Raw genomic sequence first — 20,422 nt, 5'->3', positions numbered from 1 at the left:
GAAAACAAAGGTTATAAGCTTATGCATTGATGTCAGGCTTTTTCCCTGCCCATGTATAATTAAGGGTATATAACCAGCCCCTTTAATATTATAAAGGCACATGATTTGGGACTGCTGCCCCATGTAAGCTATATGCAGTCAGCATATTTCATAAATTTCCTCCTTTAATAAAACTTTGCCAAATTCATCTGGACTTGGTGTCTCTACATGAACTCGATGAAATGAGGTACAGTGTCTTTCAGAATCTGGGGTACAGTACTTTATAACAAGACATTGAAGGGGAAAGGGAGTTGGACATTATATTTAATAAAAATGGAAAGCCTGCTTCAACAGGAAGCTATAGCATTTACAATTTTGGACATGGATGGTGGGAGTGGGGGCAGATGGCTTAAGTAAAGAGATTAACACTCCCTCTCTTGTTCAAGGAGGAAGAACTGCTTTTTCCAGCTTCCCAGGGTGTGAGGGAAGATGCTGCTGGGAGGTGTTTCTGTGCTTCCTCTTTGAGGCATGCACAGTGAAAGCCAAAATGGCAGCCATACAGCCCTGACAGTCTAGACTAGAAGAAGGTTCTGATTCGTTAGTGGCAGGAACTGATGTAAACCTGCAAAATTTTAAAGACATGGATTGGTTGACTTAAGGAAAAGCCACTACTTCCAAGCCCAAAAATATAAACAGAGGCTGAACAATGATCCAGCCTTTTTCTCTGCCTTTCTTCTTGTAGACAAGTGCTTACTTTGTTTGCTCCCAATGCTGAGCAGGTGGGCAGCCACCTGCAGACCGGGAGCCACATGTTCTCCCAAATACAGGCTTTGAGCAGCACCTTGACTAAACTAAACTTTGATATGGACTAAACCATAATGCAGAATACCTGAACTTTGGTCTTTATACCATTCTCAATGATGACAAGACTAGATGTTCCTGGGTAGGACAAATGGAAATGAGACACTGAAAACCAATGGGCAGCCTCCTATTTCAACTCTAAAAAAATCTTACTGCAAACATCTAATCTTCTCCAAATGAAGGTCTTGTGAAATGTTTTTCTGTGACTTCATAGAAGAATTATAATTTCACGTGCAATATAACAGCCTTGCACTTGTGTACTGTGCATTTCTGGTAACTCCATATAACTGACTTCTCCAACCCAACATCTTCTTTAGCCCTCAACTGAATATAGTATTTAAGGTGCCAGCTTTTGACATTTTGGTGAGCTACTTAGTTTCCTGGGTCTCTTCCATGTATATAGGAGATATACATGTTATTAAACTTTGGTTTGTTTTTCTTATGTTAATCTGTTTTTGTTGTTGTTGTTCTGTATTATGGTGATGTCTCAGGCAAGAACCCAGGAAAGTGCAAGGAAACTTATTTTTTCTTCCCTACAGAGCAATAGGCTATAGCAGATAGCCCATGTGTATGTAGGCTCTACCATTTAGGTTTGTGAAAATACATTCTGTAATGTTTGCACAATGATAAAATTGCGTAATGATGCATTTCTCAAAATTTTTCTCTGTCATTAAGTGGTTAATGACTATAATTTATTTGAATAAAATAAAATACTAACTTAAAATATATGCATCTTCATATTTATTGCAACATTATTTATAATAGCCAAGATACACACATAACTTAAATGTCCATTAATGAATGAATGGATAAAGAAAATGTGCATGCACACACCCATACACATAAACACAGAATAAAATGTTATATAGCTATAAAAGGAATAAAATTTTGATATTTGTGTCAACATAGATGGACCTTGAGAGTATTATGCTAAGTGAAATAATTCAGAAAGATAAAGAAAAATACTGTATGATTTCACTTATATATGAAATCTTAAAAACATTTTCTTAAAACAACAAGCTTATAGATTGAGAGAACAGATTGGTGATGGGCAGAGGGAGAGCATGGGGGGATGAGCAAAATGGGTGATGGGATTTAAAAAATATCAACTTCCAGTTAGAAAATAAATTCGTCATGGGAATATAATATACAGACTGGCAACTATAGTTAATAATACTGCATTGCATATTTAAAAGTTGTTAAGAGAGTAGAACTTAAAGTTCTCATTATAAGAAAAATTCTGTAACTATGGTGATAAATGTTAACTAAACTTATTGTAGCTTTAGCTCCCTCATTCCCTATTACATTTTTCACCCTTCAAACGTATTTACCTTGCAATCTATTATGTAGATCAACACTGGGCACCATGATGAAGATCACCAGCAGAGCCAGAATTATGCTCAGGGTCAGTATCCAAATAACGTTCCATGGAAACAATTGATCTGAAATGCAGAGCCCTAATTATTACCACTTAGGAATCTTGAAGTGTTTGGAGCCACCAAACCAGGAACGATGATTCACCCAAAGCACCTTTGCATTCAAGACCCCATGACCCTGGGATATTAGACCTAAACCAGTTTGGGGAGGCAGTTATAACTGGGTGGTTGAAAAATGAAAATGGGTCTGAGCCAGTTGTGAGTAATGGTGAGTAAAGAAGCACCTCCCCCACCACCAACCCTATTTTTTTTTTTATCCACTCTATCTCATGTTCTTCCTGACTAAAGGAAAAGAGCAGAGCTAGTTTTCTCCCACCAAGCCTCAGACCCAACTCAGTCCTTCAGCCCTTTTGTTTAAGTGATCAATATACATGCAGTCCTGAATTCTCCAATATAGTCACTGGGTCTGGCATTATGCTTCAGAATACATTTAGAGACATAAGTATATGTAAACTTTCCTCCTTTTCTACTCTATGCACAAGTTGTTTCTTTTACTCTTTGCTAGCCATTGTGTGTGGGCAAAATGTTCTTATGGGGTTTGAGGTGGGAAAAGCTAGAGAAACAAAGAGAGGCTCTCAGCATCCCTACTTAAAAGGATTTATTTTTTATGTTTGGTGCCTAATAAATTGTAAATTCTCTTTAAAATGGCTTGCACATACTGGGCGTGGACACCTTTCATTTTGTTTGGTAATCTTATATCTTTCTTCCTAGAGAAAAATCTCTATTCCACTTAAAACACACGATTATGTATAAGGAAGTAAACCAAAGTGGTTGCTTGAGAGCTAATAACGAATGCTGCTACTCACAATTTTAGGTATGTTTGGTGGGTAGAAACCAGGACAGAGCTGGTGAAATTTATGACACTAAGAACTCCATGAAGTTGGAGCCAACCTTATGTCCAGGTGAGCTACAACTCAGTGAACTGAAAAAGAGCTGTCAGCTCACAAGTTAGACAGGGACAGAGTCCTAAGTGAGACTGAATTTTGAATATGATCTTTTCATTATCATAAGTTTTGAATATTATCCATGTTTTCTGATGTTCAGTGAATAAAAAATAAGATCTCCCTCAGATGTCTCTATTTCCCAGAACTTTCACTTGATCCCTAAGGTTTGTGTTAATTACATTTCTTTTAATATATATTTTTAAAAAGTGCATTATCTACTTGTTATATCTACATGTTAACTCAGATAATATGCCTCTTGTTACTTATTGAAGTTGTAAATAAGTTAACAAAAATTTTAGCCATTTTTCTTTCTTGTTTTCTACATATATATCCTGCTATTAACTTTGGGGGCAAAGTGTAGGTAGTTTAGCCTGACCAAGTGGTGGCGCAGTGGATAGAGCATTGACCTGGGATGATGAGTTCATCCCAGGTTGAAACCCGGAGGTCACCTGAAAATGATCCCATGGTCACTGGCTTGAGCCCAAAGGTCACTGGCTTGAGCAAGGAGTCACTGGCTCAGTTGAAGGTCACCCCCAACCCCCGTTCATATGGTCAGTGAACATATGAAAAGCAATCAGTGAACAACGAAAGTGCCGCAACTACAAGTTGATTCTTTTCATCTCTTCCTGTCTGTCTCTCTCTCTCTTGCAAATAAATAGATGAATAAATAAAAATAAAAGGTAGGTTGTTTAATCTTTTATTTATCCCTTGTAATTACTTGCTTGTAGAAATGTCTTCCTGTTTCTAACACAACCATAATAAGAAGAGCTTTGGATGTTTTCTGGGAGATCAAATAAGCAAATAAACACAAAAATTATTTAAAAATAGCAAACTGTTAGGCCTATTAGGGAACTTATTCTTATTATAATAGTTTGCAATAAGATTGTTCCTTTCAGCATCTAACCCTAACATTAACTTTATGGACATACACAAATACTAATATTTACTTGGCAGTTTATAAGGCATTCGTTTTGTTTTATTTCAATCTTTCAAGTATCAAATATTTATTGCTTACTTACTATGGACCTTGCACTACTTGAAGCAGTATGTAAAACCAGCAAAGATCTCTACCTTCATGTTTTAGTAAGAGAGATGGATAAGAGACTATAAATACAGAGGGGGCAAAAGTAGGTTTACAGTTGTGAGTACCCAATAACTAAAGCTTATTTTTGTATTATTATTTATTAATTATTGTATTATTTTCCATATGAGTGACTGTAAACCTACTTTTTTTTTAAAATAAATTTTTATTAATGGTAATGAGATGACATTAATAAATCAGGGTACAAATATTCAAAGAAAACATGTCTAGGTTATTTTGTCATTAAATTATGTTGCGTACCCCTCGCCCAAAGTCAGATTGTCCTCCGTCACCCTCTATCTAGTTCTCTGTGCCCCTCCCCCTCCCCCTAACTCTCTCTCTCCCTCCCTCCCATGTCCTCCCTCCCCCCACCCCTGGTAACCACCACACTCTTGTCCATGTTTCTTAGTCTCATTTTTATGTTCCACCAATGTATGGAATCATGTAGTTCTTGTTTTTTTCTGATTTACTTATTTCACTCCTTATAATGTTATCAAGATCCCACCATTTTGCTGTAAATGATATGATGTCATCATTTCTTATGGCTGAGTAGTATTCCATAGTGTATATGTGCCACATCTTCTTTATCCAGTCTTCTATTGAAGGGCTTTTTGGTTGTTTCCATGTCTTGGCCACTGTGAACAGTGCTGCAATGAACATGGGGCTACATGTGTCTTCACGTATCAATGATTCTGAGGTGTAAACCTACTTTTTATCCATCCCGTATAATAAGTAAGTTACATAGATGGATAAGGCAATATACTAGAAAATTAAAGTTGGGTAAAGAGATAGGGAATCCCAGGTATTGTGAGAAGGTTGCTTTTTTTAAATTGGCTTGTCAATGTAGTCTTTATAAAATATGTAAGAGATGAGTATAGACTTGAAAGAGACAATGAAATTTAGTTGAATTAGAGCATTCTTGGAAGAGGGAGCAACTAGAACAAAGACTCCTACAGTGGGAGTCAGTTTGGCTTGGTTGTGGAACAGCAAAGAGTCTGTGTGACTAGACTAGACTAGAGTGGATAAAGGAGAATATTAGGGGATGTGGTCAGATAGGTAATGGAGACACAGAAAATGAGGGACATTGTGGGGCATTTTACTCGGAATAAAATGAAAACCATTGCATGGATTTGAACAAAAGGTAATGTTGTATGTCTCATGTTTTAAATGGGTTCTTCTACCTATGTGTTGAGAATATTGGACAAGAGTAAAAATAGGGAGAACTTTTCAGATGCTATTGCCAATATCCAAACCATGAGTGATGGTGTCTCAGACTTGGATGGCGACAACAAAGTGGTGAAAAGTTATGAGACTCTAGATTTACTTTAAAGGCAGAGCAAAGATTATTTTTAGACAAATGTGATATAGAATATAAGAGAAAGATAGAAGTCAAGGATGGCTGAAAGGATTTTGTTCTTTGAAACTGAGAATATGAAGCGTGATTGAGAAGGCAGTAAATTTCACAGGTTAGGATGTAATTAGCTGCTTAGTGTTTGATGTGTGTAATTTGGGATGTTTACTAGACTTTCATACGTTGAGATGTCAAGTTTAGAGATGAAAATAGAGTTACAGAGATAGGTCTGGATAAGATATCTCATTTGGGGAAGTGTTATCATATTGATGGTACGTAAAGCCATATGATCAAATTAAGACACAAGAGAAAATACTCAAAGACTAACTAAGCCTTGGGGAACTACTATATCAAAAAGGCAGAGATAAAAGATAAAGTGCAAAAGAGAATAGGAAAGAAAATGAGCAAGATGATGAATAATGCCAAAATAATATAATATCCTAGAAACCAAATGAAGAAAGTATATTAATTTTTTTCTTTAGTTTCTGAATTTTATGACAATGGTCATCATTTGAAGAATAAACACACAGATCTCACCTGCTAAGACAATGCTTATCCTTTCCTCTTGACCAGTTAGAGGGTTTCGAAGGTGGCACGTGATATTCCCATGGGAGCTTTGTTTAAGGAGAAGGGTCATCTTCATGTTGAACAATTTTTCTGTACCCTGTGAATGGGATGTTGCTACAGGTGGAATGATCTCTCCTCTGCTGTCTCTCCATTCCATTTGAGGCTGTGGGAACCAACCTTCTGAGTTACACTCCACCAAAACACCTTTGGTATTAGGAGGATGCACAAGAATCTGTGTTTTTAAACTTGTAGCTGGTTGGAAAGAAAGGGGAAAAGTAGTGTTTGTAGGTGAAAGAAAGGGAGGAACAGAAGAGAGAAAAAAAAGTTCTCTTCCCCTACTCTAATCACTATTCCATTAGAGACACTGGTAACCACGCACTGTGCAACCCTGATTTTCACTACAAACTACAAACTAAACCAAACTGAGAGGCTATACAAATTAACAAGTCAGGGGAGAAACTATTTGTTCCATTTATTAATTCAAGAGAATATATGTATCCCTATGGTCCTTGCAGCATTATTACAATAACCAAGATCTGGAAATACCCCAAGGGCCCATCAGTGGATGAGTGAATAAAAATGCTGTGGTATATTTGCACAATGGAATACTACTCAGTTATAAATAAAAAGAAAACTATACTTTTTGTGACAGCATGGATGGACCTAAAAATTATTATGCTAAGTGAAATAAGCCAATCAGAGAAAGACAAATACCATATGATCTCACTTGTAATGGAATCTGTTTGTTTTAAGTTGGCTCCTTCAGATCCAGAGCCCCTTTAAAGATCAAATTCCCTTCACCCAACTTCCCACCAGGGCTCAAAATGGAACATTCTCATCCCCCACTGCGAAGTTATAGTTAATTTGCTTGCTATTCTCTCTATTAATGGCGTCCTGGCATTCACTGAAATACAGCAAAAAGTTTACCTTTGTAGAAATGTCAGGGAAAGCTTACATTGGGGAGGGGCCTGACCACTAGGGGAGTTTAAATCACAATAGTTGATTGAGAAAGTCTAGCCACAGGCCTAAAGACTGTTTCTAGGAAATTCCTGACCTCTTAGCTGTCTTCAAATTTTACCAAGGACATCAGAAAGGACCACACTGATTAAGCCTGTGCTATATTAAAGAGAACATGTGTTTCTGCAGCAGAATGCCCCTCCTCCTGCTCATCTTCAGGTCAGTGACCAAGGCCATAAAGCTCGATGTGCTAATCTGAGGCAACCCCAGGCCAGAAAACGACTGCATTAACCTCTGTATCTAATGCTCAATCCTGCAGCTTGGGGTTGACACCTTTTGCTGGTCTCAGCCCGCTTGTATCCAGGCGCTTTTAAAATAAACTTTCTTTTTGGAACACAGGAGCCTTATGTTTTCAGTTTGGCCCCCTACAGTTTCTGCTTTCCAGAATCTAATGAACAAAGTAAACTAATAAACAAAACAGAAACTGAAGCATAAATACATGGAACACACTGACAGCTGTCAGAGGGAGGGGATTTAGGGGGCTGAATGAAAAGTGGTGAAGGAATTAAGCACACACACATATCCATATGTGTAGGCACAGACAACTGTGTGGTGATAGCCAGAAGGAGAGGTTGTGGGGGCCAGGTGGAAGTGAGCAAAGGGGGGATAAATGAGGACAAAAAGAGACTTTCGTTTGGGTGATGAGTGCATGATACAGTATGCAGATGATGTTTGAGTTGTACACTTAAAACCTGTATGGTTTTATGAACTAATGTCATCCCAAAAATTCAATTAAAAATAAATTAAGAAAAGTATATTGGTTATTTCCTAAATTTAGAAGACTGGGCTATGTCTATGGCTATAATAATGAACAAGAACTATCAAGACCTCAGTCCTCTTGAACTTATAGCCTAATGTTTTTCCTTGTTATCTTCATTATTAGTCATGTTTGAACTGTTCTAAGTTCTAAGTAACAAATAACAAAAATGTGTTTACATCCTTAATTAAATTCTCTATGTATGTTTTTGTATATAATAGCTACATGAAATAGAAAATACACTTCCATTATAAAAATAAAGCAGTACATATCAGTTTAGAGAATATAAACTAGTTTTTGAAAAATTTCAGGACATTGCCTGGCACATAAGACTTGATTAAATGTGTGGGCAAAGAAAGAATAATAAAGATTAAAGTGTTAAGTCAGAGTAGCTCTCAATAAAAGATTCTGCAATGATTTTACTATTTGTTATTTGTGCTGTCCAATACAGTAGTTATTTGGTACATGAGATTATTAAGCACCTGAGATTTGACCAGTGAGATTGAGAATTGATTTTTTTTATGTTTACTTAATTTAAATATATATTTAACCTGACCAGATGGTGGCACAATTGATAGTGTGTCAGCCTGGGACGCTGAGGATCCAGGTTCAAAACCCCGAGGTCAGGTGCTTGCTACCTTGAGCACAAAGGTCACTGGTTTGAAGCCCAATGTTGCTAGCTTGAGTCCAAGGTAACTGGCTTGAGCAAAGAAATAGCTGGCTTGCCTGAAGCCCCCTGGTCAAGACACATATGAGAAGCAATCAGTAGACAACTAAAGTAATGCACCTATGAGTTGATGTTTCTCATCTCTCTCCTTTTATCTCTCTCTCCCTCCCCCTCTCATGTATATACTAAAAAATAAATTGTCATTAGGGAGACTACTGACTATTGTAGAGATTTAGATAATTTACAAAGTCAGGTTTCACTAACATGTTGGCAGAAATAATTTAAAAAATAATAAATCTTAATAGGATTCTGTTGGTAGTTTACAGATCTAGCCACATATAGATCTAGTGTATGTGGACATGGGGAAATCATTCTTGCTGATAAAGGTAATGTGTGCAGACACAATTTGTATTCTTTTTTTGTTTTGTTTTATATTTTTCTTAAGTGAGAAGCGAGGAGGCAGAGACAAACTCCCACATGCACCTGACCAGAATCCATCCGGCGAGGCCACTGGGGAGTGATGCTCTGCCCATCTGCGGCTCTTGCTCAGTTGCAACCAGAGCAATTTTAGCATCTAAGGCAAGGCCATGGTGCCATTCTCAGCACCCAGGGCCACCCAGCTCCAATGGAGCCATGGCTGTGGGAGAGGAAAAGAGAGATAGAGAGAAGGGAAAGAGGGAAGAGTGGAGAAGCAGTTGGTTGTTTCTCCTGAGTGCCCTGACCAGAAATCAAACCTGGGACATCCATATGCCAGGCCAGTGCTCTGCCACTGAGCCAACTGGCCAGGGCACAATTTGCATTCTTAATCCTGCACTCTTCCCTGTTCAAAGACTAGGAATGCATGAATTTGAACTTGCTAACCTAACCATGTAATATGAAAGTAGTCAGAAACACTTGGAATTTTCCTAATATATAGCCTCAGATGAGTTGAGAATCATGAAAATATAAAAACCTCAAAGGCATCCATCCTTACCTGTGACTTTCACTTCTGTAATGGCTTCTTCATAGAAATCACCATCTTTGAAGAAGCAGTGGTACTTCCCATCATCATCAACACTGGCACTGAAGATCCTTAGGGTCACTTTACCCTCTCTAATAGCTTCTTTCAGGAACTCTGTCCGCTCCACATACCTGGAGATAGTTTTTCCATACCGGTCTGTACCATTATTGTATAGGTGAACAGGCTGTGTGTAGCGATCCTTGAACCAGCGTATCTCCATGTGTTCTGCAGTTTGTGGTGGGGACAGCTGACAGCTGAGTTCAACTACTCTACCCAGTGGAGTCAAGATTGGTCCCTGTAAGCCAGTCACTGTAAACCATCCTGGGAAAAGAGATTGTAAGCAAATACTGAGAAGATAAGCCAGTTACACCTTGTATTTGAATTGCAATATATATATATATAATATTATATATATAATATATATATTAAAGGTTATAAGGTTATTGTAATAATGCTGCAATGACTATAGGAATACATATATTCTCTTGAATTAATAAATGGAACAAATAAATACTTTCTCCCCTGACTTGATAATTTGTATAGCTTCTCAGTCTAGTTTAGTTTGTAGTTTGTAGTGAAAATCAGGGTCACACAGTGCTTGGTTACCAGTATCTCTAATGGAATAGTGATTAGAGTGGGGGAAGGGAACTTTTCTTTCTCTCTTCTGTTTTCCCCTTTTTTTCAACTACAAACACTACTTTTCCCCTTTCTTTCTTTTATATATACAGTATAATATATAATTACATATAATTATATATTATATATGATATATATAATTACACAAACACAGCATTTATAATAAATATATTATATATAATTAAACACATACACACTCATGCCATTTCACATATTTCTGTGAGGTGTTGGAGGCCATTCTGCCATATATATATGTTGTACTAATATGCAATATATAACTTTATATATTTCTATTCCTAATTATTTCACATTTATTTTCTAGCTTGATTTATAAGGATAATATGTGTTCCTACTTTTTTAGTCATCAATGGGTTCTAAACATCCTCTAGAAATACCACTTATAGACTGCCTAAATATTTTAATATCTTATCAGAGATCCCCAATATTTCCATTTTATTTGATTCTCTTTAAACTCAAGATGACATTAGAGGAAAATAGAAAAATGGAGACTAGTTAGAGAGTGTTCCACTAGTTCTTAACAAAGAATTCTGTAGTCTAAGTGCTTAACCAAATAATGTAGGCTCACTGATCTGCTCAGGCAAATAAAATCTTCTCCAAAAAATATTTGTGATCATTACTCTTGTTCTTCCTTTCAGCCTCAGGCCAATTACCAACCATGCTTGCTTAGAATGCAGAAATCCACACTGACCCTGACACTTGAAAGATTTAGAATTAAAAAATAGCTCTATGGGTATTTCATTATTTTTAATTAAAATTTATTTCCTCTTTATCTCTCAAAGGATAATACCTCATTTAATAGACTATGTAGAGGAAACTTCTGTACAGTTCAGGTTATGTTTTCTCACACTGTTGGTAGAAAGTTATCTTTTGTCTTGTGTGACAGAGACAGAGAGAGACAGAGAGAGGGACAGACAGGAAGGGAGAGAGATGAGAAGCATCAATTCTTCATTGTGGCACCTTAGTTGTTCAATGATTGCTTTCTTGTATATGCGTTGACCAGGCAGCCATACTAGAGCGAATGACCTTTTGCTCAAGCCAGCGACCTTGGACTCAAACTAGCAACCATGGGGTCATGTTTATGATCCGACACCCAAGCCAGCAACCCCACACTCAAGCTGGTGAGCCCTGCTCAAGCCAGCAACTTCAGGGTTTCAAACTTGGGTCCTCCGCATCCCAGTCCGACGTGCTATCCACTGCCCCACTGCCTGGTCAGGCTAAATACAGAAGTATTTAAATAATAAAATAAATGTGTCCCAAATTTGCATGCCAGAGAAATATACTTCACATCCAGACACAAATCATCTAATAATAGAGTAAGAGAAGAAATTAAATATAAGAGCAGGTACTGTTAAAAATGTAATAGCAATTATTGATAAAATATATTAAAGCACTTACAATATTCACGACAACTATTACATAAATAAAAAACAATATACAATTTTCATGAATGGGAAGAATTAATCTCGCAAAAGTTTCAAATCTCCCTCCCCCAATAAAATATAAGTTTAGTGTACTTCCAATATCTCAACAGGTTTTTTTTTTTCATAAAAATCGACAAGATGCACATCAGTGTGGATGAGGAAAGGCTGAAGGAGTGCCAAAACACAACCGAGAAAGAGGAAGAAACAGGGAATACATATGAACAAGAAAGATGGAATTAAAATAGAAAAGGAAAAAAAAAACAGAAAATATAATAGAGGTTGAAACATTAAAAACCATTGATATGAACTGAACCTTTTTTATTAGGATTTACCTAATATAAGGTATTACCTCACAATTTTTCTAAAAATAAAGTTGAGCAATTTGAAGATCAGTACAATGTAAAAATTGGTAAATATTATTTTAAACAAGTTACTAAGTGTGATTTAAAAATATTTTATTCATAGTTTTAAGTTTATAGTCATAAATTAAATGTATCTATTTTTAAGCATTCTTTTTTCAGATTGTGATATTAAGATTAATGGTCATTGTTACATCATTTAAAATCCTTCTTATTTTTCTTTATCCTTTTGCATTTTTCTCAAGGCATGGAAATTAGCTCTGTAAATTTTTGAAAATGAGCAATAATATATCTAAATTTGAAATTTGTTTTTGGATAGTTCTTTAAGAGTTTTTTCCACTTTACTAACTTAAATGGCCATTGACATAGAAATGGTTTTCTATATTTTGAGCAAATTTTTGTAAATATTTTTGTTGTTTTTACATAAAATGGTCTAATTTACTAACATTACCCAGTTTTATAAAACTTCTTTGTACTGATCATTTATAATTAGTTTCCTGAGATTATATCAATTTTAATATTTCTTTATTATAGATAAATTGTGTTATTTTTCTGAAAGTGTCTTAATTTTGCACTTCAATGGTAGTTTATCAAATTTTTTTAAGAAATATGAAAATACAGTTTCCTCTAACTGTTGTTAATAAAAAACTGCTACCCATCTAATTGTTGCTCCCTCCTAGATAAACATTCTTTCTATTAGATTGCATTTTAACTATGATGCTGAATCTATCTATAAATTTAGGTTTCATTTTCTGGTGTAAACTTCATAGTGCTTTTTGAATAGGATAGTCTTCATTTTTCTTCAACTATGAAAAATTCTCACCAATTACAGGTTTAATTTAATTACTTCCTGATTCTCTTTTTATATGAATTCTGAATTCAACACATAGCCTTAATAATCTCTTGGATATTATCAGCAAGATGTCTTAGAGCACTGGCATTGGAGTATAACACTGTAATAAATTTTTAGGCTTACAACAATTTTACAGAAAACAATGACAAATTTTTTGAAAGGAATAATTGAATCCACTAGGGCATTTTCAATTACAAGCAACAGTATGGCAAATATAGCTCAACGTAGCAATTTGAAGTTACCAAAATAAAATTAACTGAAACTATTTTGAATATATATGTTTATAACTTTTATAGAAAATTAATTTTAAAAAAGAGTTCTGAGTATGAATTATCTCTAAAAGATATTAAAATGTATTTTATAAATGTAATCTTTTTCTTTTAAAATTTGAAATCTGCCCATGAGAAGAGAGTTTAATGAGATAGGGTTTAGAAATTCAAATACATAGGGGAATTTAGTTTATGACAAAGATGTAAAAAGATGGATTATTTAATGAATGGAAAGGGCAACTGGGTAATCTTAAAATAATTTGAGTATTCTGTATCAATTCTTATAAAAGAAATAATTTTCATAAATAACTTGAGAATATAGAATAAATTTTTAAAAGTGATTGTTATTATCTTGGAAAGTTGTCTGGAAAACTTTCTAAGCAAACACAGTACCTGGAAACCACAAAAAGAATAAATAGTTGTAATATGAAACATAAAAATGTAAATAAATTGAATTATAAACTTGTCAGGAATATATACAAAAGATATAACTAATCAAACATTAATTCATTAAATTTGAAATTTTAATTTATTAAAATTTAAAATGTCTGCTCTACAAAAGCTTTTGTTAAGATAAAAAAAGCCACAGACTAATAAAAGTACATTTGCAAAACATAGATTTGATACAGATTTGTATCCAAAATATATAGAAGTCACAAAATTCAACAAGAAAATAAGGAACCCAATTAAAAATGGGCAAAACTTCTGAGCAGACATTTCACCAAAGAAGCTATATGGAAGGGAAACAAATATAAAAAGAAACTCAACATTACATGTCACTAAGGAATTGCAAATTAAAACAATTGCAGAATAAAACAACTACCTCCATTTATTAAGTGGCTAAAATCCAAAACACTGACAATACCAAATGCTGATTAAGATGTAGATCTAAAGGAGCTCTCATTCATTGCTGGTAGAATGCACATTGGAGCAACCATTTTGCAAGATGATTAGATGGCTTCTTACAAAGTTAAATATATGCTTACTATATGATTTAACAATAAAGTATCTAGGTATAACTCAAATAAGTTGAAAATTACATCCATACAAACTTGCACACAAATGTTACAGTGTCTTCAGTTATAACTGGCAGAAATTGGAAGCAACTGAGATGCCCTTCAATAAGAGTGAATGTGAATAAATAGTGGTGCATCCATACAATGAAATAATATTCCACAATAAAAAAATCATGAGCTGTGCTCGCTTCGGCAGCACATATACTAAAATTGGAACGATACAGAGAAGATTAGCATGGCCCCTGCGCAAGGATGACACGCAAATTCGTGAAGCGTTCCATATTTTTTCATTCACTGTTGGTGGGACTGTAAAGTAGTACAACCATTATGGAGGAAAGTATGGTGGTTCCTCAAAAAACTGCAAATAGAACTACCTTATGACCCAGCAATCCCTTTACTGGGTATATACCCCAAAACCTCAGAAACATTGATACGTGAAGACACATGTAGCCCCATGTTCATTGCAGCACTGTTCACAGTGGCCAAGACATGGAAACAACCAAAAAGCCCTTCAATAGAAGACTGGATAAAGAAGATGTGGCACATATACACTATGGAATACTACTCAGCCATAAGAAATGATGACATCAGATCATTTACAGCAAAATGGTGGGATCTTGATAACATTATAAGGAGTGAAATAAGCAAAGCAGAAAAAAACAAGAACTACATGATTCCATACATTGGTGGAACATAAAAATGAGACTAAGAGACATGGACAAGAGTGTGGTGGTTACCAAGGGTGGGGGGGGAGGGAGGACATGGGAGGGAGGGAGGGAGAGTTAGGGGGAGGGGGAGGGGCACAGAGAACTAGATAGAGGGTGACGGAGGACAATCTGACTTTGGGCGAGGGGTTTGCAACATAATTTGATGACAAAATAACCTAGACATGTTTTCTTTGAATATATGTACCCTGATTTATTAATGTCATCCCATTACCATTAATAAAAATTTATTAAAAAAAAAAAAATCATGAGCTATCCAGCCATGAAAAGACATGGAAGAATGATCTTTTAAAGGGCACATTAGAGCCGATGAACTTAATAGATATTTTTAGAACATTACAAAAGTTTCCAGAATAAATCACATGTAAGGTCACAACACAAATCTCAGTAAATTTAAGATTGAAATCATGGCTCCTTTCATAACAATGGTATGATATAGATATTAATTACTAGAAGAAAACTAGAGAAATTACATGCTACTAAACAATGAATGGGTTAACAGTAACGTCAAAAAAAATCAGAAGTTACCTTAAGACAAATAAAAATGAAAAGACAATGCCCTCGAATACTAGGGGACACAGTCCAAGCAGTTCTAAAAGCAAAATTCATAACAATAAAGGTCAAAATCAACAAACAAGAAAATTGTAAATAAGAAATCTAATCTTACATTTAAAGAAATTAGAAAAAGAAAAACAAAACCCAAAGTGAGCAGAAGAAAGGAAAACATAAAGATTAGAATGGAAAAACAGCATAGAGGCTAAAAAACAATAGAAAAGATCAATGCAACTAAGCACTGGTTCTTTGAAAAGATAACCAAAGTTGATAAATGGATAGCCAGACTTATCAAGGAAAAAGAAGACAGAAGACCCAAATAAATAAAATCAGAAATAAAAGAGAAGTGACAACTGACACCACAGAAATACAAAGGATTATAAGAAAATACTATGAACAATTAATTATGTACCAACAAATTGGATAACCTGAAAGAAATAGATAATACTTAAAAATATGTAATCTTTTAAGAATGAATATGAAAAAAAAATCCAAACAGAATGATAACTACTAATGAAACTGAAACACTAATAAAAAAAACTGCCAACAAACAAAAGTCTTGAATCAGATGGTTTAAAAGGTAAAATTTAACAAAACATTCAGAAAAGCGTTAATACCTATCTTTCTCAAACTATCCAAAGATCTGAAGAAAAGGAAAATCTCCCATACTCATTTTACAAGGCCAGCATTACCCTGATACCAAATGAGACAAAGACACTACATAAAAATAAAACTATGGGCCAATATTTCTGATGAACCTAGATGCAAATATCCTTAACAAAATATTGGTAAGTCAAGTTCAATAGTACATTAAAAAGTCATACACAGGTCTTGGGTGGTTGGCTCAGTGGTAGAGCATCAGCTGGCGTATAGATGCCCTGGGTTTGATTGGTCAGGGCACACAGGAGAAGTGACCATCTGCTTCTCCACCCATCCCTTTTCCCCTTCTCTCTCTCTCACTCTTTGTCTCTCTCTCTTTCCCTCCCACAGCCATGGCTTGATTGGTTCAAGAGAGTTAGCCCTAGGTGCTGAAGATGGCTTCATGGCCTCTATCTCAGGTGCTAAAAATGGTTCAATTGCTGAGCAATGTAGCAACAGTCCCCAGATGGGCAGAGCATCGCCCCATAGAGGGCTTGCCTGGTGGATCCCAGTTGGGTTGTACACAGGATGGAGCCTATCACTCTGCCATCTCTTATCTCACAAAAAAAAAAAAAAATCATACACAATAGTCAAGTGGGATTTATTCCTGTGATGTGAGGTGAGTTAGGTTCAATATGCACAAGTCATTTAATGCGACATACCACATAAACAAAATGAAAGATAAAAATCATGATTACAGGGGGGTCCTCAGGTTAAGACAGTCTTGACATACAAAGTTTCAAGATTACAACACTCACTGCAATAAAAACTTTAAAAAATTGAGACTTGAGTGTTTCAGCTTAAGCCATTAGTGTCTTATTTACAGACTATGTGGGCATATGAGTGAGGTTGTTGGAATTCCCAGTATGCTTATCTACACTATTATGGACTGTTAAAAACACAAGTGTCCCATTTGTGTTGCTTTCTTTAGCTAGGGTGTGTTTTGATTTACACCAAAATTTGGGTTAAGTCACCGTCATAGGAACAGAGCTATGTTGTAACCCAAGGGCCCCCTGTATATTCATAGATGCAGAAAGAGCATTTGACATTATTCAGCATCCATTTATGATAAAAATTTTCAGCAAAGTAGACATAGAGAGAACATACCTTAACATAATAAAGGCCATCTATAACAAACACATAGTTAACATCATACTCAATCATGACAATCTGAAAGATTTTTCTTTAAGATCAGGCACAAGACAAGAATGTCCATTTTCAACTCTTTTATTCAACATAATATTGGAATTCCTAGCCACAGAAATCAGACAAGAAAAAAAAGTGCATCCAAATTGGAAAGGAAGACGTAAAACTGTCATTATTTGCAAATGGTATAATACTATCTATGAAGAATCCTAAAGATTCCACCAAAAAGCTATCAGAACTATTCAAGGAATTCAGTAAAGTAGCAAGATACACAATTAATACTCAGAAATTGTTTGTATTTTTATACAGCAATTACAAACTATCACAAAGAGAAATTAAGAAAACAATCCCATTTACAATGCCATCAAAAAAGAATAAAATAGCCCTGGCCAGATAGCTCAGTTGGTTTCAGTGTTGATCTGAAGCACAGAGGTTGCCAGTTTGATCCCTCGTCAGGGAACATACAGGAACAGATCTCTGTTCCTATCTCTCTGTCTCTGTTTCTCTCTCTCCCTCCTCCTCCTCCATCCCTTGCTAAAATCAATAATTTTTTTAAAATGTTCTTTTAAAGAATAAAATACCTATGAATAAATTTAACCATGGAGTAAAAGACCTATACACAGAAAACTATTAAGACATTGAAGAAAGAAATTTTAAAAAACATAATAAATAGAAGTCTGTGTTCATGAATAGGAAGAATTAATATTGTTAAAACGATCATATTACCAACAAAGCATATCTGCTGATTTAATATCACTGGCATTTTCTACAGAACTACAACAAATAATTTTAAAATTTATCTGAAACCACAAAAGACCTTGAATGAACAAAGCAAACTTGAGAAAGAAGAACAAAATAAAAGGTATCACACTACCTGATATCAAACTTACTATTTACAAGGTTACAGTAATCAAAACAGCATGATACTGGCATTGAAACAGACAGATAGATTACTGAAACATTTGCTTCTTCTCCCTGGATCAAATCCAGCTACATGATAAAGAAACCTTTCTGACTAGAAATAATTAATCTTTCCCAATCATAAGCTGGATCCTATGATCCATGTCCTCATCATATAACTATGTATTAAACCTGAGAAACAATGGTCAAAAGAGCTTGACCCTTCCGTTTGGCCCTTGCTTTTTCAGGCATACTTGATATTGCCACGGCTCATATAGGTAGGAGAGAAAGTCATACCTGAACTTGGTGAGATCATCTGAAGGAGGACCATGACAGCAAAGCCTCTGGTGAGAGATAGTCCTGTAGTTTCCATTACACCTGTGATAACAAATGAGGGGGGTCTGAAAAGTGATAGGAATAAGAAGTTCCAGAAAGCACATATTCCCACATCTTTTTTCTGCATGAATGAGCTCTCAGATAGTGTTGCCAGCAAATATGTGTCCTAGTTAAATTTGATTATCAAATAATCAGTTACTGATATAAGAACATCCAAACCTGTAGAGAATTTTTATAAGAGTTATTTGAGCCAAACTGATAACATATGCCAGGGAGCAAGATCTCAAATGCTCTCAAGCAAGGGTAGTCAACCTTTTTATACCTACCGCCCAATTTTGTATCTCTGTTAGTAGTAATATTTTCTAACCGCCCACTGGTTCCACAATAATGGTCATTTCTAAAGTAAGAAAGTAACTTTACTTAATAAAATTTATAAAGCAGAGTTACAGCAAGTTAAAGCATATAATAATAATTACTTACCAAGTACTTTATGTTGGATTTTTGCTAAGTTTGGCAGAATAAATTTTTATAAAACAACTTACTATAGTTAAATCTATTTTTTTTTTTTTTTTGTATTTTTCTGAAGCTGGAAACGGGGAGAGACAGTCAGACAGACTCCCGCATGCGCCCGACCGGGATCCACCGGCATGCCCACTAGGGGGCGATGCTCTGCCCACCAGGGGGCAATGCTCTGCCCCTCTGGGGGGTCGCTCTGCCGTGACCAGAGCCACTCTAGCACCTGGGGTAGAGGCCAAGGAGCCATCCCCAGCGCCCAGGCCATCTTTGCTCCAATGGAGCCTCGCTGCGGGAGGGGAAGAGAGAGACAGAGAGGAAGGAGAGGGGGAGGGGTGGAGAGGCAGATGGGTGCCTCTCCTGTGTGCCCTGGCTGGGAATTGAACCCGGGACTTCTGCACACCAGACCGACGCTCTACCACTGAGCCAACCGGCCAGGGCCAAATCTATCTTTTTATTTATACTTCGGTTGCCCCGCTACCGCCCACCATGAAAGCTGGAATGCCCACTAGTGGGCAGTAGGGACTAGGTTGACCCACTACAAAGAGTAACCGTTTTGCTGCTTGTTTTATGCATTTGAAATTAAGGCAGGGATGTGAGGAAGATACATAAAAGTGGTCAAAAGCAAGGCAAGGCTTGGATTACAGGATAGTTTACAAGATTATGGGTTTTCTGATGGTTGCAGTTTATTTCAAAGGTGTGTTAACTTAGATGACCAAAAACAATGGAAAGAGCTTGCTTAGGGCAAAGATAATCCATTTACTAAAAAGTATATGGCTTGGGCATGACTATCCACTATGACATGGCAGGTTAGTAATTTATGATCAGATCACTTTATGAGGTTACTTTTCATAGAACATCCCCTTTTTTGTCCATACAGAGGATAAGTTTTTGGTATACATATTTCACATGCTATAATTTTTATTTGCCAATATATGGCAACCCTACTCTAAAGAATGTCCACTAACATGACTAAGTCCAACCATAGGTTTCATTCCCATTGAAGGATTGCTTCCACGAGGCTAGACACTGATTGTCTTCCTGTCTGTAAACTCCATCAGGTGAGCTGCTTCCCCAGGGAAAGTGAACACAGATCTGGGAAATTGGTTCCATCCTCCCAAGTCCCACTGGTCCAAGCATATGCCAGGATTAGTTATATTCAGTTACAGAAAAGTTTAAAGGCAGAGATTTAGGCTTATTTTCTGGAGAGATGAACTGAGTGGCCATTTTGGAAGGGAATATGAATTTCTTCCCTTAGTGGGTACAATCTCTGAATTTTCTGCTCCTGGAGAACTCATAATAAGAGACAGATGGGCTGACCCATATGGCCAGTAGGAACTAGGACAGAGTGAAATTGTCTTTCACAGTCAAATGTG

The 20,422-nt window shown here is 36.0% G+C and overlaps 1 protein-coding gene and 1 non-coding gene across 2 annotated transcripts in view; one reads left to right on the top strand and one right to left on the bottom strand.

Annotated features, from left to right (window-relative positions):
* LOC136329066 (putative selection and upkeep of intraepithelial T-cells protein 1 homolog) overlaps positions 1–18,570 on the bottom strand; it is a 32,278-nt gene extending 13,708 nt beyond the window's left edge. Inside the window, exons 1-4 of the mRNA XM_066265016.1 lie at positions 18,495–18,570; positions 9,634–9,981; positions 6,190–6,471; positions 2,172–2,282 (exon numbers count right to left, since the gene is read on the bottom strand). Of these exons, the coding sequence (XP_066121113.1) occupies positions 2,172–2,282; positions 6,190–6,471; positions 9,634–9,981; positions 18,495–18,570 (817 nt within the window). The remainder of the gene's footprint in view (positions 1–2,171; positions 2,283–6,189; positions 6,472–9,633; positions 9,982–18,494) is intronic.
* Positions 14,416–14,522, top strand: LOC136332625 (U6 spliceosomal RNA). The gene has a single exon (XR_010730792.1). It is a non-coding gene; the product is annotated as a U6 spliceosomal RNA (small nuclear RNA).
* Positions 18,571–20,422: the final 1,852 nt, after the last annotated feature.

The sequence above is a fragment of the Saccopteryx bilineata genome, chromosome 3 (genome assembly GCF_036850765.1).
Source record: "Saccopteryx bilineata isolate mSacBil1 chromosome 3, mSacBil1_pri_phased_curated, whole genome shotgun sequence".
Classification (NCBI taxonomy): domain Eukaryota; kingdom Metazoa; phylum Chordata; class Mammalia; order Chiroptera; family Emballonuridae; genus Saccopteryx; species Saccopteryx bilineata.
This window is presented reverse-complemented; position numbering and strand designations above follow the sequence as displayed.